This window comes from Gallinula chloropus (assembly GCF_964237585.1).
Source record: "Gallinula chloropus genome assembly, chromosome: 32".
Classification (NCBI taxonomy): domain Eukaryota; kingdom Metazoa; phylum Chordata; class Aves; order Gruiformes; family Rallidae; genus Gallinula; species Gallinula chloropus.
Genome location: NC_140117.1, coordinates 675,540 through 698,381, shown reverse-complemented (window position 1 = coordinate 698,381; position 22,842 = coordinate 675,540). Strand labels below are relative to the sequence as shown.

General features: G+C 57.5%; 2 protein-coding genes across 2 annotated transcripts in view; both read left to right on the top strand.

The window, feature by feature from the left end:
* Positions 1 to 22,842, top strand: part of LOC311202782 (class I histocompatibility antigen, F10 alpha chain-like) — a gene marked incomplete at its 5' end in the record, with an annotated part of 129,951 nt that overhangs the window by 57,087 nt on the left and 50,022 nt on the right. The window lies entirely within an intron of this gene.
* LOC311202832 (ADP-ribosylhydrolase ARH1-like) lies at positions 16,654 to 21,722 on the top strand (the record flags this gene model as incomplete). The annotated part of the gene is given in 8 exon segments (XM_084277482.1): positions 16,654 to 16,672; positions 17,151 to 17,233; positions 17,235 to 17,388; positions 18,265 to 18,363; positions 18,449 to 18,554; positions 20,059 to 20,138; positions 20,210 to 20,393; positions 21,135 to 21,722. Coding segments are annotated over 8 exon segments (1,098 nt in total). The 3' UTR covers positions 21,508 to 21,722.

Genomic DNA, 22,842 nt, shown 5'->3' with positions numbered 1-22,842 from the left:
TGCGGATATGGGTAATAAAATACTGATGCTGTCAGCCACATAATAGAAGCCACAGTTCCTTAAACAATCTATACAATCCTTCAGCAAAAATGTAGGTACTGGAAAGCTCCAACATTCTAAACACAGATAGCAAAAAGGATGATCCTTTAGCACTAGTCAGGTACCAGTTATACATAGATGTATAAGTAGACTTACTCATTTGTTGCAGTTTTGCATAGCTGTGTTTTATGGAGAAGGGATGGGGGGCTGCAGAGATGACTGCTGAAAGCAGCAGCTAGAAGCTCTCTGAAGGCCTCAGAAAGTAAACATCAGCCGATTCAAGGCCAGAGTTGCTGCTGGCCAAGGCCAAGCCCATCAGTGATGGTCACAACGCTTCTGGGAATAACATATAGGCAAAAAAAAACCAAACGCAGGCAGCTGCATTTTGCCCCCAGAGAAGGGAGTAAGAAGATGTAAGAAGCCATGTGGACACCAAGGCCAGGGAAGAAGGAGAGGGGGGGAAGAATGAGGCACTCCGGGTGCCGGAGAGAAAGATTCCCCTGCGGCCTGTGGAGAAACCATGGTAGAAGCAGGCTGTCCCCCTGCAGCCCATGGATAAGAACGGGGAGCAGAGACCATCTACAGCTTGTGAACAGATGGATCCATGCCACAGCAGGTTTGCTGGTGTGGAAAATGCTGGGAAATGTTGCTTTTGCAAATTGAAAAGGGTTATTTTATTTTCTGTAGAAGAATTTAGGATATATAGAAACTCTTGGTTAACTGAACAAAACTGAACTTTACTGGTGTACACAGCTGTACCAACAATTGAAACCAGCCACAATCAAGAACAAAACCAAAATAACAAGAGCTCCTAACAGTGCATAAATTTCTATCACACAGCATCGTTCACACATCACCACAGCATCTGCAACCCTGAGAGGAGAAGCATGGGTCCTCTGCCTAGAAGTAAAGCAGTAACAGAACAGGAAAACCTTGATTCTTTCTAAACCAACTATCTGAGTTTGAAGAGATCTCTCAGTCTCAGTAACACCCACCTCTCTGGTTGCTCCGGGAGGTGAAACTGCACATGTTGGGGAGGCTGTGACGGCCTGAAAGTCTAATGGAAAGGGAATGATACACCACTATAGCCATAGCAAGGACACTGTCCCTACTGCCTGGCTATAGTGCTGGAGAAAGGAAACCTTACCACTCCTGGAGTTGAAGGACGAGGTTCAGGGGAGGGATTTGGGGTCTCATCCTCACCAACGCCAGCCATTTTGTGCTGCTCCAGTGCTTGTTCACCTGACTGTGTTTGTGGAAATGCACATGCGCAGTTTTCCCCCACCACCTCCCCACAGAAAGTACTAGAAAAGGAAGCTCACACATGCATGAATCCAGTGAACCCAGTAGTTCCTCCATGATGATGGCGCATGACAAAAAAGAAGACTCCAGCCAGCTCTGACCAGGCCTGGAGCCCCACCTAAAGATTCATTTGCTAAGTAATGGGTGACAGGGTGGGAAAACTGTGGACTTATGTCTCAACATTGCTGAAATATTGCATTAAGATGCTTGTAAAGGGTTAAGGAAGACTTGCTAACAGGATGGTTTGAAGTGCCATAGGGGTGACCTCCCATAAACAATGCCTGGCTTGAATGACTCTGCCTCACTGATAAAGAAGAAACACCAATTGAGACATAAGTTTGAGTCTAACACCAATTTTTGAGTAAATTATGCACTCGAGGACGATGTGCTCTGTTAAAATAAAATGATATCTTTGATGAGGTGCAGTTACCCCCATCGGTCTAACAAACTCCTTATCTGTCTTGTAATTGGTCACAAATGCAGGCAAAGCATTTCACTGTAACTAGTTCAAGCTCCCCCTTGTCCTTGCAGGTATACAAAACCTGCTGAAATCAAACTTGTAGTTGGGATCAGAGTCAAGGGGTAACTGAGTCTGCACAAGACAGAAGGTTACTTGCGGTGACGAAGAGGAGCCATCCGACTTCATCCCCATGACCCTCAACGACCACCACCAAACAGCAGTGCGCAGGCGCAGCTGGGAGGAGTTTATGGAAATCACCTCTTGGGACACATTTTAATATGAAGTGGGACAAGTTATGACTATGTACAGGTGTGTGAGGTAACCTAATGATTTTTGAACAAGGATATGTAATAAAAGTGCTACAAACTCTGATCAAAGGTGTGCCTACTTTGTTAGGTCACCCACTCTTGCAAGAATGTATAATAAATTACTGCTTCACTAAGGTGTCTACCTCAAGTCCTTTCTTTAGGACCATTGGCATTTCTAACACTGTGAACAGGGGGGAAGAAGGGAGCAAAATCCTGACTAAAGTCTGCTAAGAAGGGAGTGGTGGGGGCAAGTGTTTTAAGATCTGGGTGTGTTTGTTTTAAGATCTGGTTGTGCTCCCAAATCCAGTTTTTCTTCACTGTTCTTTGTAGCTGTAGTGTAGTGTAATAAAGTAGAGTAGTTTTTCTCTTCTTCACTTTGTGTTGAGTCTGGTTTGCCCACATCATTGATGACAGAGTGATCTCTCCCTGTCCTTATTTTGATTCCTGAGCCTCTTAATATATTGTTTTCTCTCCTGTCCAACTAAGAAGGGAAGTAATAGACTGACTTGGGTGGATGTCTGGCCTCCAGCCAGGGCTAAACCACCACAGCCGGCCAAATTCTAGGAGGTGTGTAACGTCCATTTGCCAGACTTCTAGTGGGCCTGTGCCACGAGGATTGACGCCAAGGGCAAGGCCACTGATGACAGTCCAGGCACAACTGTACAAGCCCTTTAGCCTCAGCAACTGACAGGTGGTGTTGTCGTTGAAGCTCCCTGGCAGATTGATGAAAGGATTCATGTGATCTCCGAGCCTGTGCACAGCGCTCTGCCGAGGGAGCAGCCCACGCTGGTGCTGCCAACCTGGCTGCTCTCTGATTGCCTCTGCCAGACCCTGAGTTAGTCCCGTGTGGCTGCCAATATGGGTAATAAAGTACTGATGCTGTTGGTTAGACAGCAGGAGCCAGAATTCCTTAAACAATCTATATAATCTCTCATCTGAAACCCCTTTCAATAGTGCCCGTTCCATTCGGGTCACTATTCCCACCACACACAGGGAGTCACAGACCAGATGAACCGGTTCGGCTTTCCGCTTGTCACACACTCTCACAACCGCCTGCAGCTCCAGCTGCTGATTGAGGCTTGGGCTCCTTTGAATAGCAAATCCTGCCATTTCCCATTCTCCTGCCATGGAATCGCAGCCTTCTGAGCTCTTCCCCCTGCATCAGTGAACACTGGAACACCCCGAACCGCACACCCAGACAACAAGGGCTTTTCTTCTGTTGGACAGTTCTGTGCTGCTGTAGAGATTCTGTGTGGTGGGTAATGCACTTTCACTTCCCCTGTGTGGTCTAATAAAGCTATTTGCAGGGCAGTGCTGTTCCTCAAGGCCCAAGCTAAATACTCTGCTGCTGATGGAACAACAATAAATGTGGGTTCTGTTCCTGCAGTTTCTACTACGTGATTGTGGCCTTTTACACTGACCTGGGCTGTCGCCTCCAAACACAGAGTTACAGTTCCCTTTGGCTGCATGGGCAGGAACACCCATTCTAACAGCCTTAAGGGACCTTTGTCATTAGTCCACTGCATTATAATAGCAAACACACATTCTGTTGGATTAACGACTGTGACTCCTATGTCCCACTCAGCATCCCATCCATGGGTATATGTATTTTTGATTTTGTTACTAATGACTTCCAGGGCCTTTTTAGCTGCTTCTGACAGGATTCTGGGTGCTCCTGCACCACCTCCTCCCTTTAGCAATGCCACTACAGGTTCCAATTCCCTATTCGTAATGCCACACAATGGTCTAACCCAGTTAGTATCTCCAAGCAGCTTTTGAGCATCATTTAACGTGCTGACCTCAGCTGGGATCTCAATCCTTTGGGGTGTTACGGTACTTTTATCAATCTGCCACCCCAGAGATTTCCACACTGGCTTCTTTCGAAATTTTCTCTGGAGCAATCTGTAACCCCTTGCTTTCCAAATGCCCTGTCAACTCATGAATCAAACCTTCAGTGTCCAAGTTTGTTCCCACAATCAGTACCTCATCTATGTGATGATAAAAGATGAGATCAGGATGGGCTCTTCGTACTGGAGCAAGTGCCCAGGCTACATGAGCCTGGCACACAGTGGGTGAATTTTTCATGCCTTGTGGGAGCACCACCCAGTGACACCTTTCCATGGGTTCAGTTTTGTTTACAGTAGGGACTGAAAAGGCAAATTTCTCATAATCATCAGGGTGTAAGGGAATAGTGAAAAAACAATCCAAACGTCCCAATTTTTAGGTCTCACGTTTGGAGGTGGCAGACCGGGCTGCGAAGCTCCCGCATCTTCCATCACTTCACCGACTTTTCTTACCTCGTGCACCAAGCGCCATCTCCCGTCCTGTTCAGGGATGGTAAAAATAGGCGAGTTCCACGGGCTTGTGGAGGGCTGGATGTGTCCCTTGGCCAGTTGCTCCTCTATTCAATCTTGGAAGGGGGCAAGTTTTTCTTTAGTAAGCGGCCATCGCTCGACCCAAACGGGGGGTTGTGTTTCCCAGGTGAATTTTCAAGGAAGCTGCCCACTTTCAATGGTCGCCATCCAAACTCCTTCTGCTCTGTGCCCAGCCTTGCTCTCAGTGGATAAACGCATCCCTGAGCCTGGGGCACATCCCAACAAATGCTGCAAACTGATTCCTCAGGAGACAGTGATTTCTGGGGGAGTTGGGTGGGAGGTGTGGATGGGAGCGGTGGGTGTAGAGACCAAGTGGGTCCCTGATCCGATGGCTGACAAGGCGGATTCTGGCCAGGCGGCTTCTGGACCGTCTCTGTGGGGCTTTTGTCCCTGTGCACAGGCTCCTTGTCAGTGTCCATGGGCTCAGAGAAGGGGGGAAGAATGAAAAAAGAGTGGAAAGAGAAAGAGAGAGAGAGAGATTTCAATCTCTACCACCACAGAGCTGCAGTGTCCTGTCAGTCCAATGTCTTCAGGTCCAGTGGGGGAACGTTCCCTCCACGTTGGTCACCTCTGTTCTTTTATTGTGTTGTATTCACTCCTTCCAGGAATCAATCAGCATATTCCAAGAGCTACTTTGTTTAGCCACCCCCCCACGCAGTGGTGGTGTGCCTGCCCAGTACCGTCGCTGGGAGGTTTCAGGTGGTCTTCAGGGGTCTCCAGGCCCCTCTCTCTTCCAGACCCCGGGTCTGGGCGCATGCGCAGGGCTTGGGTTAAATTCACTCAGCTCTGCATTGGGGGCCATAGGAAGGCAGGAAGCATCTGGTCTTGCAGTGTGACCGTTGGGGCACTGCTGACAGTGGGGAGAGCTGGTGGTGGAATGTTCCAGCAGGGTTGAGACAAACACCTGACACAGTCTCTGAATTGTTGGAGACGGTCCCCTACACCACCCTCTGGCTCCACAGGGCTGTTTCCTTCATGGGACGCCAGGGTGGCGTGAATGACAGGAGGTCAAGCAAGGAAGAAGGACAAGAGAGAGCATGTTCCCAGCAGCTAACAGCACCCAATGAACTCTGGCATTTGTACTTCTTAAAATGTCCATTTCTTCCTGCTGGAACAGGCTGCCCAGAGAGGTGGGGGATGCTCAGTCCCGGGAGGTGTTCAGGGCCAGGCTGGATGGGGCCCTGGGCAGCCTTGTGTGGATCTACACGATGTGTAGAGCGGGAGCGGGGAGAACCTTCCCCTCGGCTCCCGCTGCTCCATCCCCGGGGGCTCGGGGAGCTTCGCAGCGCTCGGCTGAGTGTCCGGTGCTGGGAACCAGGGGGGAAAGGCTGGGGGGGAGCGGGCGGGGGAGGGGGCGGGGGTGGGAGTGGGGGAGGGAAGGTAAAGGAAGGATAAGGCCGGGCGGGAGGAGCAGGAAGGGGGAAGGAAGAAGCTGGGTGCTGTTTGGGGAGGACAGCGGCCAGAGCAGCGGCTGCAGAGGGGCGTGTCCATGCAAATCGAGAGCAGCGGGGCGCGCACGGGCTGCTGGGAGTGCTCGGTGCGGAGATCTCCGCCGGTTTCCCGGAGCCGGGAGAAGCGAATCCCGGCGGGAAGAGGCGGGATAGGTAGGGGAATGGGAATGCGAGCGGAACGTGGGGGTGTTTTGGGGCCGATGTGTAGCATCCGTGAGTTGTGTGAGTGCCGGCGGGGGTGTGTGGAGGTACTGGGTTGGTGTCAGGTATCGCTTCTCGGCCTTTTGGCTAAGATCAAGTGTAGTATCTGTTCTTATCAGTTTAATATCTGATACGTCCTCGATGAGAGGACTTTATATTAAACGGATTTTTGGGTCTGGGAGTTGGACCCGGAGCTTGCTCCCTCCGCTCCGCGCATCGTCCCGGTATTGCAGTGCCTCCGGGAGCGGTGCACCCCGAGATGGTCAGAGACAGATGGATCTGGACTCTTTCTTTCCTTTACGGGAGTTTCCTTTGACCTGGGACATCGCGATCCCTTCCCCCCTGAGGGATGCGGATCCCTGGAGCGGGGTCCCAGGGCGTGGGATAAACCCGGCTTCCTGCCTGTCTGGAAACAGACCGTCTGTCTGCTGACAGATGGTCCCTGTCTGTCCCCACAGGGATCTGAGTGAGTAGGGGGCTCCTCCTCATCCATCCCAAGAACTACCTTCCTTCTGATGCTTCCTCCTTATCCGTCCCAGGTGCCACCTGCCTTGGGCTGCTGGGGTCACGAGTCACAGCCCTGCTCTCATTTATTTTGTTCCAATCAGCTTTCCCTCCAAGCATCTTGCAATAGTTAGTAATTGAATTTACTCTTATTTATGTGTTAATTATAAATGCGATTTCTTATGCTCCCTTATATACGTCCCCCTCCATCAAATGTGCCAGTGTCTTGGGAACAGCCTGTGCAGTTTGCTCTGTCCCCAGATCACAAACGTTCCCTTCACACCCTGAGCTCCTGAGCTCCTTTTTTCATTCTTTCCCTTCTGCCAGGATGTTCAGCAAGGAGAGAAGAAGATGGACAAACAGCTGCTCCAACAAGGGAAGGGAGAATGGCCTGGAAGCCCGGCTGATCCGCTGCCCACCAGCGCCAACAAGTCACGACAGGGAGAATAAGCCCTGCCTTTGTGGTGGGGACTTTGTAGCTGGTGTAAATGGGGCTGGGGGCTTCATCTGCTCTGTGCTGAGAGAGGCAGCATCTAGTTCTAGTGCTGGCAGCCTGACTTGAAGGCAGGAGATCCCCAGCGCTGGCTGTTCAAAGGGATCGATCCTCCTCCCGTCTGACACGGGGGAGTTTTGCCTCGGTGGGGAATCCTCTTCTCCCCGGGAAGGAGAAACGTGAGGGAAACACAGGGGGTGCCGGGATTCTCGGGGTGGAAACCCGGGGGCACCCCGAGAAGCCTCACCCCGGCTGCCCGCGCAGCTCCCTCGCTCCCTCCCCGCATCCCCGCCCTTCTGGCTCGGGCAGGGCAGGGGGAGCGGGGTGGCTGCGGGACCCAGCCGAACCCAGCGGGACAGGGGAAACAGTTCACGCCCGCTGGGTTCGGCCGTTCCCGGCGGGTTCGGCGACCGGTCGCGCGTCGCCGTTGCCCGGGCAGCCGGTCCGGCCGGTCCCGGGCGGGGCCGCTCAACGCTTCCCAAGTCCCCGCTCCGTGTCCCGGGACACGCGTCCTGCCCACCCGCCGCTCTCGCTCAGTCGAGCCTTCGGCCATGGCTGAGCCGGTCGGTGCTGCGGGAGCGGGAGCGGAGACAGGCCCCGAGCGCCGGGAGAGCGCTGGGGAAAGGGCTCGGTAAGCCCCGGGTCTCCGTCCTCTCCCCCGCTGAGCCGGGGGGAGGAGACCGGAGGGGGAACCTGCCCAGGGGCCGGGCCGCCGGCCGCTCCCACCCACCTGCGTCCCTCGGGCCGCAGAACCTGCGGTGGGGGGGCGGAGAGAGAGAGGAGAGGAGAGAGCCGCCCCTCTCCTGCCCGGGCTCTGCCTCCCCAGACAGGCGGCGGGAGGAGCCACTGGAGGGGCTGCCCCGCACAGCCCTGGGAGGGGCGGCCGGGCAGGGCCGGGCCGGGCAAGCGGGGGGCAGAGCCGGGGAGGGACGGCCCAGCCCGGCCCAGCTCCGCCCAGACAGGCAGCGGTCGGAGCCAATGGCGGGGCTGCCCCACCCCCTGGTGGGAGGGGCCGGGCCGGGCGCGGCGCAGGACGGGCGCGTTCCCGCCGCGGGCTGCCGGTGCCTCTGTGCCGATGGCTGTCGGGGCCCCTCGGCGACCTCTTGGCCGCCGCCCGCCGCGCCCCCCGAGCCGTCCCCGGCCGCGCCGCCGCTGCAGAGGCCGCCCCCCAGGTCAGCGCTCCGGCCCGAGGCCTTGGGGCCGCCCGAGGGCCTCGCCCCGTCCCTGAGGCCCCGCGGCCTCCCGGGTGCGGCCTGCGGGACCTCTCCTGGGCGTTGGAGCCCAGGGCGGGAGCGGAGCTGCGGGTCCCCCCGCCCCGAGAAGGCCCCTGGCGACCCCGCCCCCCTTGGCCCCCCGGGGGCTTTTCCGTCTGGGAAGCGGGGAGTTGGGAAAGAAACGGGCCCTGGGAGCCGCGTGGGGCAGGAGCAGAGGGCTGGGGGGGGGGGGGGGGGGGCGAGCAGCGGCTGTGGGGGAGTCCCGGCGTAGGGAGCGTTGAACACAGGGGCATTGCCCCGCTGAAGGGCAGTGTGTGGCTTGGGGGGGGTTAACCTGTGCAGAGTGAAACAAAGCCCTTTCCACGTTAGCCAAAGCCATGTGTTTGGTGCTGGGAACAAGTGTAACTCATGAAGAAGCATTAACAGAAGGGAATCACCCCACTGTGGAGGGATAATTAGCGGTGCCTTGGCTGGGAGAGGCGGGGGATGCTCTGCGGTGTCTGTGTGTGTATCTGAGATGATCTCAGGGGGGCTTGGAAGGGGAACTACAGCAATTAGCTCTGGGAGTTTTGTTTGTGTGAAGCTCAGCCGTGGCTGTAAATCCCTGTTCTGTGTCTTCTCAGCCCTCATCCGCCTGCGGAACATCCTGATGGGCAGGAACCTCCAAAGCTACGACCAGGTGGCACCCATGACAAAGGTAGTTCACAGCCCTGGTTCTTCTGGGGTTTGGTGTCCCTTGGAAAACTGAGGGGTGTCTGAAAGTGCAGAAGGGTGTGCAGCTTGGAATGAATCCCAGTGCTCTGGGTGGGATTGAGGAGCTGGGCTGCCATGCAAATGGCAATCCGAACCCCCTCTTAAGTCACGCTGTCACGTGTCCTGCCTTTGTTGTTTAGATGCTGCCATCCCTGGGTGTGAGGAGAAGGCTGAAGAGGTTTCTGCTGCTGCGGTGAAGGTACCAGCCAGGGCAGCAAGGAAACGCCGAGCTTCGGGCAGCGATGCCGCTCCAGGAGCAGAGTCTGTGGGAGAGGTTAGCAGAGACTTTCCTGAACCTGTGCAACCTCAGGCTCTTCTTGGCCCTTGACAGCAGGCGCCTCTGGTGTGCTGGGTTTGCCTGGCTCAGGTTTGCCTGCTCTGCTCTGGCACGTGGAGCTGAGGAAGGAGCACCCACACTACATGACCTTGGGAGAACAATCGCCTGCTTCCTCTGGATAAAGCCCTCTCTGCTGGGTTCGGTATCCACCTGCCCAGGAGAGGATTCCCCTAGGACTTTGGCTCTGTAAAAACGAGTCCTGAGCTGCTTGACCCCTTAGTTTGGTTGGGAGGTGCCGTGTTCTTTTTCTTACTGCCCCGTAGGGTGAGAGGAGTAAGAAACCCTCGTGCTCTGTTATTTGTCCCTGAGACACCATTGACTCTTTGTTTGTACAAAACCCCTTTCTGAGGGGCTCAGCTCTCCCCGAGCCAGAGTCAGGGCTGAACTCCGGAATGCTGAGGAGCTGCCCGAGGGGAACTGGGCAGGAAGCCTGAGGGGGTTTAATCCCTGCGTGGGGGAGAGCCCCTATTAACAATCAAACCCAAAGGGCAGCGTGCTGGTCAGAGATCCTGCAAAGATCCTTCTGCTGCACTCTGAGCCAGCAAATCCTGGTCCCTATATCGGACCAGAGCTGCCTCCCTTTCCGGAAGCTTCTGCTGGCTTGGGCTGGTGTTCAGGTTGAACTCAGGGCGGTGCTTTGTTTGTTTCTGTTCCAGACTCAGGCCCTGTCATCTGAGCCTGCAGTGAAAAGACCCAGAAGTTGTGTGCCAGGAGAAGAACTGGTGCAGACTGGTAAGGCTGACGTCAGGGCGTGAGCTTGTTTCTCCTGCGCTCTTCCTGGCGTGTGGTGCGACTCTCCTCCTTGGCTCACGGACGGGCTGTGGCGGCATCGCCCCTCGGTAGCGTCTGGCAGTGCTGGGGTGGGAACTCAGTCTCTTCCCTGCATCCCTGCGCTGCTGCTGGGTCGGGGCCGGGCGTTTCGCTCGGCATCTCAGTCCCGGAGCTGCCTTGGATGCAGCCAGCTCCAGCTGCGATACGGCCGCTGCCAGCTGGCCAGGAGGAAACTGGTTTGGTTTGGGGTGTTAGATCCCCAGAACCCTTTTTGGGGTTGAATCTGGGGTTCAGCCTGGCGATACCTCGTGCCCAGGGCAACTTGCTGCAGTTGCCAGTAAGAAAATCTGAGCCTGTTGTAAAGCAACAGAACACAGGGAATGTGGGGACGTAGGGGAGAGGGGAAACATTGACCTTTGGGGAAGCTCATCAGCCTCCTCAGTTGCCTTTAACAGTGGCTGATTTGCTTACACTCTCCTCTCGTAGATCAAATACCTTGTGGGACACCTTTGGGCAACAGAACACTCTCCCTGTGGGACAAGACAGCTCCTTGTGCCAGGTAAAACCCTTGTGTTTGCTTTGACTTTCTTCTCTGAAAGGTTTGCTTTCCATTTCATTCCTGAACTTCCTCCGTGCTGCTCAACATTTGTCTCTGAGTCCGCACAGGGATGTTTTTCCAAGGTTTCCTGGGCTGCTGTCCTATGGGAGGTGAACCTTCAGTAGCTTTTTATTTTTCCTTCCTCCCCTCCCAACTAGAGAAGATTTTTATTTTAATCTGGGGACGTGAAATGTAAGGTAATGACAGGGGATGCCAGGATTTTCTCTCTTCCTTTCCACCTCCCCTGGTCCTTCTCACACATCTTAGAGGCAGTTTTCTCTTTTGGGTAACACTAAGGTGAAAAATTTGACTCCTGCCCCTCTGGTGTGCCCGAGTTCAGAGTCACCCAGCTGAGTGTGAAGGGTCTCTGCACAAAATTGCCTGCTGTGTTTTGTGGTGGCACCAGTGCAGGATGTTTCTGTCCAGGCGGTTGACAGTCTCGTTGTACTTGAGGTATTTCTATTGCTGTAGCTGTGGCTCCCCACTCACATGTAGACAGCTGTGTAGGATTAAACTGCCTCCTTTCTGGTGCTCTGACACGTGTCAATACTAAATGCTGTGCTTATAAACACTGTGGTTCTTCTCTGTTGTTTTTTCCTGCACCAAAGTGCTGCAGCCTCCTCGACTCCTCCAGCCTCCTCAACTCCTCCAGCCTTCCCCCCTGCTCCAGTCTTGTACAGTCCTCCAATCTACACCACTGCTCGAATCTACTCTGGAGTTAAATCACACACCAGTCTTCCATCCTACTGCTGTGTTCCATCCTACTCCGGTGTGCCGTCCTACTACTACCGTGTGCCATCCTACTACTACATCGTGCCGTCCTACTGCCATGTGCCATCCTACTTCCATTTTCCATCCTATTACTGCCATGTGCCATCCTACTCTGCTGTTCCATCCTTGCTGTGTGTTCCATCATTGTCCAGTCTTCCAACCTTCTCCAATCAAGCAGTGACAACTGTGTATCACCTGGACCAACAGAAATAGGGAGGAGATCCCTTTCCATCTGGGACCTGTGAGTATCCCCATGACTCGTACCTGTCCCACTTGGTGGGTAGATTGTAGCTGCACCACACAGCAGGAGGACGTAGTATCTGGTTGTCTGGACTTGTGGAGGGTGACACATTACTGCACCCCCTTAGGTACCCGCTGCTTAACTCAGGCTTGTGGTTACGTGGTGCTCTTTAGTCCTTTTTTCATGCTGTTGGTGACTCTCTCTGTGGCAGCAGAGCTTTGAGTCCACGTAAGCTGGTGGTTGTAACACCATGTGTTGGAGGGCAGACACCAGGTATTGTCCCAGCCCCCGGCCTGGGAACTTCCTCCACCCAAAAGCTTTTGTATTTCCTCTTCCTGGAGCTGCACCTGGTGTGTGGGTACAGGGTGGGCATTGCAGTTCCTTGCTTGGTTCTCCTGTTCCTCCTCTGACAAGGCGTGGTCTGGGGGGTTCCTAAATGAGCTTCTGCTGTTGTGGGAGTCTCCTTCAGCAGCTGCCTTTTTGTGGGACTAAATGCTGGAGATCAAGAGGATCTTTTGTTCTCTTCTGGTTTAAACAGCAAATTCCTGCCAGAAGAAAGCCGGGCGCGCGCTTGCTGGGGTCGGCACTTCGGGGTGGCCTCAGCAGGGCAGAGCTGCGCTCCCCGTCCCTAACGAACCGGGTGTTTGTGCCTCCTTGCCACCCTGACTTCCTATGTAACAGCTTTCTCTCTCCTTCTCTTTCCAGAGTCACATCCCTCACTTCCACAGGAAGATGGTGTGGGACATAATCCACCAGCAGCTGCTGTGAGACGGGCACCACTGCAGTCACACTGGATCCCCTTGGACTGACCCTTAGTTTAGTTTAGTTAAGATTCTTTAGTTTAGTTTAGACTCTTAGTTTAGTTTCTGTTCTAAAGTTTGACCAACTCCCTGCAACGTGGGGTTGGGTTTCTTGTTCTGTTTTTGTCTGTTAAATGTGAAAAGAGAAATATTTATTTATTTTATTGCATTAAATATTTAAATTTTATAAAAAAAAGCCGTGCTGGGGTGAAGCTGTTTGGGACCGGAGCTGTTTGGGACCCTATAAACAATATTTCATCAGTCTAGTTGGAGTGGGGTTTTTTGGGGTTCTTTCTTTTTTTCCCCCTTATATTCTCACAGCTGCTCTAACTCCTTTAAAATCAAAATCCTATACTAGAACCAAAATAATGTCAAATTGTCGGGTGCAACTTCTTTAATCAATTTATTATTTATTTTTTAGATTTAACTGGTATAGGTACTAGATTTGTAAACAGAGATACTTCAGGTTTTATTCATTCTCACTTCTTTTATTACTAGGACTTTAGTGCTATGCCTATTCTCTTAAAAAATAGTAATTAAAAAAAAAATCAGTCCTGTATCTGCTGCCAAGCAAACACCCAATAGAAGTCTAGAATAGCAACAGTTGCCAGGGACCTCTGGTGACCAACCAGTGACATCTCTGTCAGAGGGGCATCACCTGGGAGGTCACTTCCCAGAGGGGAAGCACCTCCAGTCTTGTCTGGGGAGATCACCTTGAGCAGGTCACACATGACAGAGTCCAGAGAAGGAGACTCCCCAGCCTCCCCAGCCTCCCTGGGCAGGAATTCCCTTCTCTTCTTCATTTCTGAAGTCTTCTCTTTGATGGCTCAGCCAGGTGATGGTAGAGATGGTAAAGCCGGTATTTACTCAGTCTGCCCTTTCTCCAGACTTTATCCTACCTCTCGGGTTTGGGATTCCTGAGGGCCCCTTCTAGACAGGTGGCTCCTGTCCCTCTCCAACAGGTTGGAGTCACCAAAGAACATCCCCTTGTTGTCCAAGCCAAACCCCTGGCCTTAGTACCAGCCGTGTAGCCAGGAGTTGAGAGGTGGGAGATTTCCCAGCCCATTCAGAAAAAGGAGGAAAAGCCACCTTGGGCACCAGTGTTTTCCTCCTCTCTCTCGAGGTCCCTTCCAACCCCTACAATTCTATGATTCTATGATCACTAGGCAATTAGACAAGTGGGAAATGTGTTTTTAAGGAGATGAGGGCTCACATTTCTCAGTCAGAAATCACCCAGAAAGGCTTCTGCCCAGCCTGGAGTCCATCACCATCCTTTTGGTGGTCTTTGGTGGTCTTTCTTTGGTGGTCTTTCCCAATCGTGTGATTCTGAGACTCCGGCCTTGAGCCACCTGATGGTTTCTGTATCAGTATAGGGAAAGCTTCCAAAAGGCACACAAAACCACATGTGCCAAGTTTTCCTCTGGACACCATCCCTTCTGTCCAGTGTATAAAGACACCACACAGCTCAGTGTCACCCACACCTTGCTGAGGGTGCACTCGATCCCACTGTGCATGGCACGGGTACAAATATCCAATAGGATGGGTGGCAGGATGAACCTTGGAGGGGCAGCACTTTGTAGTGGTTTCCACTTGGACATGAAGCCATGGAGGGTAACTCTTCCTGTAACCTTTTTGTTAACCCTTTCCATGCCCATGGAGGGCTGGCAAAGCTGTTGGGGCAGCAAAGGACTCTGGGAGTGGCCCCGTTGCTACCAAGGATACGCGCAAACAGAAGCATCCAGACACCATTCTGTAGCTGACCCTCCAGCGACCATGGTGCTCCCACCTCTGTGGTGCACTTCATGGGGTCTCTCTGCCCCGACCATGATGCCACCCATCTTCCCAACCCCCTACAGTGGAGGTAAGGCCTGACCCCACTCCTGGCTGCTCAGGGACACACTCTGGGGAACTCCACAGCCCCTCTCGCCCCTCTCCCTGCTCCCTCTCAGTGCCCTCGCGCACGCTCCTGGCCCAGCTGGGGATATGGTCACCAGCGTGTGTTCATGTCTCCCTCTCAGGACCCACCAACCTCCACCAACTGCCAGGGCAGCAGCAGCAGCAGCCCTTCCCTGCACCCTCCCACTCACCTGGGACAGACCAGAGGTTGGTCCACGCTTGGGGCCTGCTCGGCGGGTGCCTGAGGGATTCCCTCCGCCCCCCAGCCTGACACATCTCCCTCTCCCCCCTGCAGATCTGCCAAGCGGCAGCTGCTCAGAGCTCCCCAGTTCCAGTACCAGTCTGCCTCTGGCAACCCCCTCACTGCTCAGTCACGGCATCGCTCCTCTGCCTGGCACTGTGCTTCAGGGACCACACAGCTGCAGACACCCAGCAGCCTGCTTACACCAACGGCCCCCCAGGGACAAGCACAACTGTTCCTGCCCTACAGCCATCAGGGGACAGCAGCATCGCTTCCCCAGTCCCACCCGCTCCCTGTCTGCACACAGTCCATCCTCTCCAGTGGAGACACAGACAGTCCGGTCCCCATGGATGTGGACAGTGTCTCAGGCTGGGACACCTGTCCTGTCCCTATGGATGTGGACACTGTCACAGTCTGTGACATCTCTGTGGACACAGATGTCCCCATGGAAGACGACACCCTGCCAGGCTCTACCATCTCACTTAGCCCTGTTGCAGGGATGGGGGGGAAATGAGAGGGAGGGAGGGAGAGAGGGAGGGAGGGAGGGAGGGAGGGTGTTGATTCTGTAGTTAGTACCTTTGATTACTGTTTTGTTCCGATTTTTCATTAAAAGCCATTTCTTGAGAAACTTTCTGTGTCTGCATGGGAGGGGCGGGGAGTGCAGGGGGCACCAGGCAGCACAGATCCCAATGGGCACAGTACAGGCACCCCATAGATCCCCTGCAAGCACCCTATAGACACCCTATAGATCCCCTGTGGACCCTATATATACCCTATGGACACCCTATAGGAGCCTTATGGGAACACTATAAGCACCCAATGGGCACAATACAGGCACCCTATACATCCCCTGCGAGCACCCCATAGACACCCTATAGATACCCTATGGACACCCTATAGAAGCCTTATTGGAATCCTATAGACATCCAATGGGCACAGTATAGGCACCCTATAGATCCCTTGCAGGCCCCCTATAGGGACCCTATGGATCCCCTTCTAGCACCCTATAGATCCTCTGTGGACCTCCTATATATATACCTTATAGACACCCTATAGATACCCAATGGACACCCTATAAGAACATTATGGGAACCCTATAGACACTCAATGGGCACAGTATAGGTACCCTATAGATCCCCTGTGGGCACCCTATAGACACCCTATGGACACCCTACAGGAACCTTATGGGAACCCTATAGACACCCAATGATCACAATACCTATAGAAACCCTACAGATACCCTATAGGCACCCTATAGATACCTTATTGACACCCTATAGAAACCTTATGGGAACCCTATAGACACCCAATGGGCACAATACAGGTAAACTATACATCCCCTGCAGGCACCCTATGGGGAGGGGTGTGGGTACCCCCAGGGGTCTGGGTGGCCCAGAGGGTCCCTCACCTGCCGGTCCCTGGTGTCCTGGGGCCTTCTGGGGGGTGGGGGCCCAGCGACGCTGCCCCCCCTTCCCTCCCCCTCCCCGGCCGTGCTGGCCCATGGTGGCCCTGGAGGCTGCTGGCAGCCGGGGGGGTGCTGGGGGGGCCTCTGTGCCAGGGGGGTGCCGCACGGCGGGGACAGCGACTGGACGGGGACCAGCGCTGGGGGGGCTGGGGGGGCTGACGCGTGTCCCCCCTGTGCTGGCCTGGGGGGGATGCTGAGCCCCCCACTCTGGCCTGTGCCACCTCCTGTCCCCCATTGTACCTGGGGGAGCTGGGACCTTTGGGGGGTTCTGGGAGGGCTGGGGAGGATCTCTGGGGGTCAGCAGGGACAGGGTTGGGGGTGTCCAGCCCCACCCTGGATGTGACCCACAGACCGACCCTCTTGCTGCCATGAGCCACTTTATTAATTAACCAAACCCCTTAATTGGGTGGGAGCGGGGCCCAATCCAGGGGGGATGAGAGGGGTGGATTGGGGTGGGGTGGGGGGTCTCACCCAAAACTGTGGCCCAGGGGAATGAATCTGGGACATTTCTCTATGGGGATGAACCTTGGTTCTGCTCCCCCACCCCCTCCAGGGCTCGCTGAGACCACCCCCAGCTCCCCTCCTCCCCCTCCAATTTGGGGGCTCCTTGGGGTACCCCCAGCCCTTTGCTTTCTGCCACCCTCTCCTCGTCCCTCTGGGTACCCCCACCAAGACCCCCTGCCCCCTCTCAGTTCAGTCTGGGGACTTCTTCCCTTCCCAGCACCCCTCCTGGGATCCCTCCCCCCTCCAATGCTACGGGGACCCCCCTTGTGTCCCCCCACTCCCAGGGACACCCTCACCCTCCTGGCGCTGGCCCTGTGCCTGAACCCTGAGGGGCACCCGGTCCCGCCATGGAGGAGACATGAGTGTCCCGGGGAGGGGGGTGGGGGTGGGCCCTGGTGTCCCCCCACATCTGAGCCCCCCCTGAAGCCCCTCCCCGCAGCGTCCCTTCGCTGGAAGCCTACGAAGCCGCCATGGTGCTGAGCGGGGTGGGGGACGCGCTGGGCTACCGGGGGGGGTCTCTGGGAGTACTGCACCTCCGGAGCCCAGATCCACGCCGAACTGGCTGAACTGGGAGGGCTGGGGGCCATCACCCTCGAGCCCCCGCAGTGGCCCGTCAGCGATGACACCGTCCTGCACCTTGCGACTGCCGAGGGCCTGGCCACAGGTTGTGCCCCCCACTGCACCCCTCAGATGCGGGGGGGGGTCCCCAGTGTACCCCAGGGATGGGGGAGGTGTGGGGGGGGCTGTACAGGGTGGGATCTGGGGGTTCCTCAGAGCTTGGGGGGAATTTTATGGGGGGGATCTCACCATAGCACCCCACAGATGCAGGGGAGGGTCCCCAGTGTAACCCAGGGATGGGGGGGCATGGGGGGCATACCCCTGGGATGTATTGGGTGGGGTCTGAGGGTTCCTCAGAACTTGGGGGGATGTTTATGGGGGGGATCTCACCATTGCACCCCACAGATGAAGGGGAGGGTCCCCAATGTAACCCAGGGATGGGAGGCGGGGGGGTAGGGGGTATACTCCTGGGCTGTACAGCGTGGGGGTGGGGGTTCCTCAGAGCTTGGGGGATTTTTATGGGGGGAAATCTCACCATAGGCCCCCACAGATACAGGGGAGGGTCCCCAGTGTACCCCAGGGATGGGAGGGAGGGGTGGGGGGGGGATTCCCTGCTGTATGCCTGGGCTGTACATGGAGATCTTGGGGGGACCTTATTTCTTTGGGGGATTTCTGAAGGGGGGGGGGCAGGTCACCATTGTCACCCTGACCCAAACTGGGGGGGGCTTTTAAGTGCCCCCAACCACCCCCTGAGGGGTGGGGGCTCCAGAGAGTCTCTGAATGTCCCCCCAAAACCCCACAGGGGGTGTTCCCCATCTCCCCTTTCCTGGGGGTGGGTTCTATTGTACCCCAAAGCTTTGGGGGGTCATTGGGGGGTGGGGGGGAATCAGTGGGGGGTGTGCCCACATGTCCCTGCATTCGAGGGGTCCGGGGGAGGGCTGTGGGTGCCCCCGCCCAGAGGGGCCTCACGCCGTGCCCCCAGGGCTGGAGGGGGAAGCCCTGCTGCAGGAGCTGGCTCAGCGCTACGTGGCCGCCATGAGCGACATGGAGGGCCGCAAGCCGGGCCCCACCAGTATCCTGGGTGAGTGGGGGGCCGGGGGAGGCCGGGGGGGTCAGGTCAGGGGGTCTCACGGCCCCAACCCTTCTCCCCAACCCCCCCCCGCCAGGCACCTCGCAGCTGCGGCCTGGGGAGCCGGCGGGGTACCGCATCCCCTTCAACCCCACGGGCAGCGGGTGCGGGGCCGCCATGCGGAGCCTGGCCATAGGCCTCAGGTGGGGCGGGGGGCACAGGGGTTGGGGGGTTCAGGGCTGGGGCGGGGACGTGGGGGTACAGGGGGTTGGGGGGTTCAGGGCTGGGGGGGACATGGGGTACAGGGGGTTTGGGAGTTCAGGGTTGGGGGGGGACATGGGGGTACAGGGAGGTGGGGGGGGTGTGAGGGCTGGGACGGGGACATGGGGGGGGACAGGGGTTGAGGGGTTCAGGGCTGGGGCGGGGACGTGGGTGGGCACAGGGGCTCAGGGAGGGGTCGGACCTGAGGGTGGGGGCATGGGGGGGCACAAAGGGTTGGGGAGCGTCTGGGTGGGGACATGGGGGTGCAGGGGCTTCGGGGAGGGTCTGGGCTGGGACATGGGGGTACAGGGGGTTCAGGGAGGGTCTGGGCTGGGACATGGGGGTACAGGGGGGCTCGGGGAGGGGTCAGAGCTGAGGGTGGGGACATGGGGGGCACAAAGGGTTGGGGAGGGTCTGGGTGGGGACATGGGGGTACAGAAGGTTGGGGAGGTTCAGGGCTGGGGGCGGAGACATGGGGGGGTACCGGGGGTTCAGGGAGGGATCAGGGATGGGGGGGGGACATGGGGGTTCAGGGATTTTTGGGGAGGGTTAGGGGCGGGGACATGGGTGGGCACAGGGGTTGGGGAGGGTTCAGGGCTGGGGTGGGGACGTGGGGGGGTTACAGGGAGGTGTGTGGGGGGGTGAGGGCTGGGGGGACACATAGGGGTACAGGGATTTTGGGGAGGGGTCAGGGCTGGGGTAGGGGACATGGGGGTACAGGTGGTTCAGGGAGGGGTCAGAGCCGAGGGTGGGGACATGGGGGGGCACAGAGGGTTTGGGGAGGGTCTGGGCAGGGACATGGGTGGGCACAGGGGGTTGGGGGGGTTAAGGGCTGGGGTTGGGGACATGGGTGGGCACAGGGTGTTCTGGGAGGGATCAGGGCTCAGGGGGGACATGGGGGTGCAGGGATTTTTGGGGAGGGTTAGGGGTGGGGACATGGGTGGGCACAGGGGGTTGGGTGGGCTCAGGCCTGGGGGCAGGGACATGGGGGGCACAAAGGGTTCGGGGAGGGTCTGGGCAGGGACATGGGGGCACAGGGGGCTCGGGGAGGGGAGGGGTGTCCAGGCTGGGGGTGGGGATATGGGGGGGCACAGGGGGCTTGGGCAGGGGGGCTGTCAGGGCTTGGGGAGGTTTCACGGTGGGGACAGGGGTCGGGGGTGGAAGGGCTGGGGGAGGTTACAGGCGGTCACGGGGACGGGGGTGAGCGGCTGGACAAGAGGACATGGGGACACGGAGGGGGGGACATGGGGGTGTCAGAGTTGGGGGGTGGGGATATGAGGGTGTCAGGCTGGGATAGGGGACATGGGGGGGACGGGGGGTACAGGAGTGTGGGGGATGGGCCATGGGGGGAGGGGCAAATGGGGGAACAGCACATCAGGGCCAAGCTGGGGGGCAGCATCGGGACGGGGGTCCCGGCCCGGGGGGCACAGGGTGGTGCCGGTGTAGGTACCCGCACGCCCGGGAGCTGCCGACGCTGATCCGGGTGAGCATCGAGAGTGGGTGCATGACCCACCACCACCCCACAGGTGGGTGCCAGGCAGGAGGGGGCAGGGCAGGGGGACACGCTGCAGCCCCTCTGAAAGCCCCATCCACACAGGGTACCTCGGGGCACTGGCGGTGGCCCTTTTTGGGGCGCTGGGGGCTCGGGGGGAGCCCCCGGAGCGCTGGGGGGCTGAGCTGATGCGGGTCCTGCCCCTGGCCTGGGACTACGTGGAAAGTGCTGGGGTGGCTGTTGGGGACAATGCTGAGGCCTGGCCCTTCTTCAGGGATGCCTGGCACCGGTGAGGGGGCACTGGGAGTGTTCGCTGGGGTCACTGGGAGCACTGGGAGGGGGTGGTGGGGATACCGGGAGGGGCTCAGTGGGTCACTGGCGTCACCCATTGCCACAAGGCTCTCTCCCAGTCCTGGCAGCACAGCGCACTGGTGTCACTGTGCTGTGCCAGAGCCTCGATGTCCCCAGTGTCCCCTGCCCCACTGTCACTGGTGTCACTGTGCTGTGCCAGAGCCTCGATGTCCCCAGTGTCCCCTGCCCCACTGTCACTGGTGTCACTGTGCTGTGCCAGTGCCTCAGTGTCCCCAGTGTCCCCTGCCCCACTGTCACTGGTGTCACTGCCCAACTTGGTGCCCAGTCAATCTGCAGGGTCACCAGTGCCCACTGTGTCCCTGCTGCCCCCAGTGTCCCCAAGGTCACTCCAGTGCTCCCAGAATGCCCCCAGTGTCCCCAGCATCCCTCCAGTATCCCCAGGACCCCTCCAGTGTTGCCACCCTCAACATTGGAAGCGTGTCTGAGGAGTGCTGAACACCCCCTCTGCCCCCAGTGTCCCCAGTATCCCCAGTGCTCTTGGTTTCCCTGCTGTGACCAGTGTCCCCACTGCATCCACTGCTACGATGTCACCAGTGACCCCAGTGACATCCCCAGTGACATCCCCGCTGACTCCAGTTCCCCCGTTCCCCCATGTCCCTGCTGCCCCCCGGCATTCCCAGGGCCCCCAGTGCTCCCAGTGACCTCCATGTCCCCGCAGGTACCTGGAGTCCCGGGGCCTTCTGGAGGGCGGTGGCCCAGCGACGCTGCCCCCCCTGCCCTCCCCGGCCGAGCGGGACGCAGCGTACCTGGGCTGGGCACTGCAGGGGTGGCCGGGGCGCAGCAGCCACGATGCGCCCATGGTGGCCCTGGAGGCGTTGCTGGCAGCTGGGGGGTGCTGGGAGGACCTCTGTGCCAGGGGGGTGCTGCACGGCGGGGACAGCGACTCGACGGGGACCATCGCCGCGGGGTGCTGGGGGCTGCGCTGGGGGCTGGCCCGGGTCCCCCCTGGGCTGCACCGCTGCCTCGAGCACCGCGGGCGGCTGCGCGATGCTGCCCACCGCCTCCACACGCTGGCCTGGGGGGGATGCTGAGTCCCCACCCACCCAACTCTGGCCTGTGCCACCTCCTGTCCCCTGCCCAGGGAAACACCATTGTACCCCGGGGGGAGCTGGGACTGTTGTGGGGTCCTGAAGGGGTCCCAAACAGCCCTGGGAGATCCTAGGGGCAAGCAGTGCCCTTCAAGGGCTCAAAGAAGCCCTGGAGACCACCACAGCCCCATCCTGCTGGCCCTACTTCCCTCCACTCTTAGAGACCCCAGAATCTCTCCAAAGAGCCTTGGGCACCCCCACAGTAAAAAAGCATCTTCCCAAATCACTGTCTGTCCAGATTTGTGTCTGCACCTCCTGTCCTGTCACTGCCATGGCTGAGATGTCACATGGGCAGACCTCCTGCAGCCAAACCTTCTCTAGGCTGGTCAGTTCTGGCTGACCAGCTTCTCCAAGAGGCATCCAGACATGGAGCAGCTCAGGGGCCCTTCACTGGCCTCTCACAGTCGCTCAGTCTCTTCTCCTGGTAGCCCAGAACTTGGGCCCCGTGTTCAAAGGGTGGGCTCATCATCATCATCAGTGATGGGTGGAGAGGAAGGAGCCCACAAGCCCTGCAGATGCCACCCGGGATGGTAGAAGACTCTTCTGGTGGCTTCTTGTGGGCACCTTAGTGGGCACCACAGCCTGAAGGTCTTTTGAAAGACAAAGTGCTGGGCCCCCAGGGCTCAGCATCCAGAGGGTGATGGGCTGAAGGAGGGGTGGACCACTGTGGTTAATCACCCCAAAGGTGGTGTGCCCAAGGGGTCTTGGAGTCAAGGGATCCCAAGGAGATGGTGGCCCAGCACTGTTAAACACTACAGTGGTGATGGGCCCCTCTGGAGGTTGGATGCTGGGGTTTCCCAGCCCATGGCTGATGGGTTCCCAGGCAATTACTCGAAGGCAGGATGACAATCCCATGACAAGGATATCCAAACCACATGACATTTGTGCTCAGGGACCAGTTGGACATTGGAGGGTGCCAGGCTGGGAGCTGGAGGAGCTTGTTGGAGAGCCAAAATTGAAAGATCACCCCAGAATGAGTAACTCAGTGTCAGGTGAGATGTGTCTCACTGGGGAGTCTTTGGTGTCACCCCACCTGTGTCTCACTGGGGAGTCTTTGGTGTCACCCCATCTGTGTCATCACCTGAGGGACCCCCCATGGGACACCCCCTTCCCCCGGGACTCCACCCCCCCCCCCCCCCAACCCTCCCCCGGAGGTCACTGAGTGCAGCCAGAAGCAATAAAGGAGATTTAATGTGTGGATGGGGCTTGTTGGGGGCTATTGGGGGGGTAAAGGGGGGAGGGTGCAGCTGGGGAGGAAGGGGGGCCTGGGTGGGATTC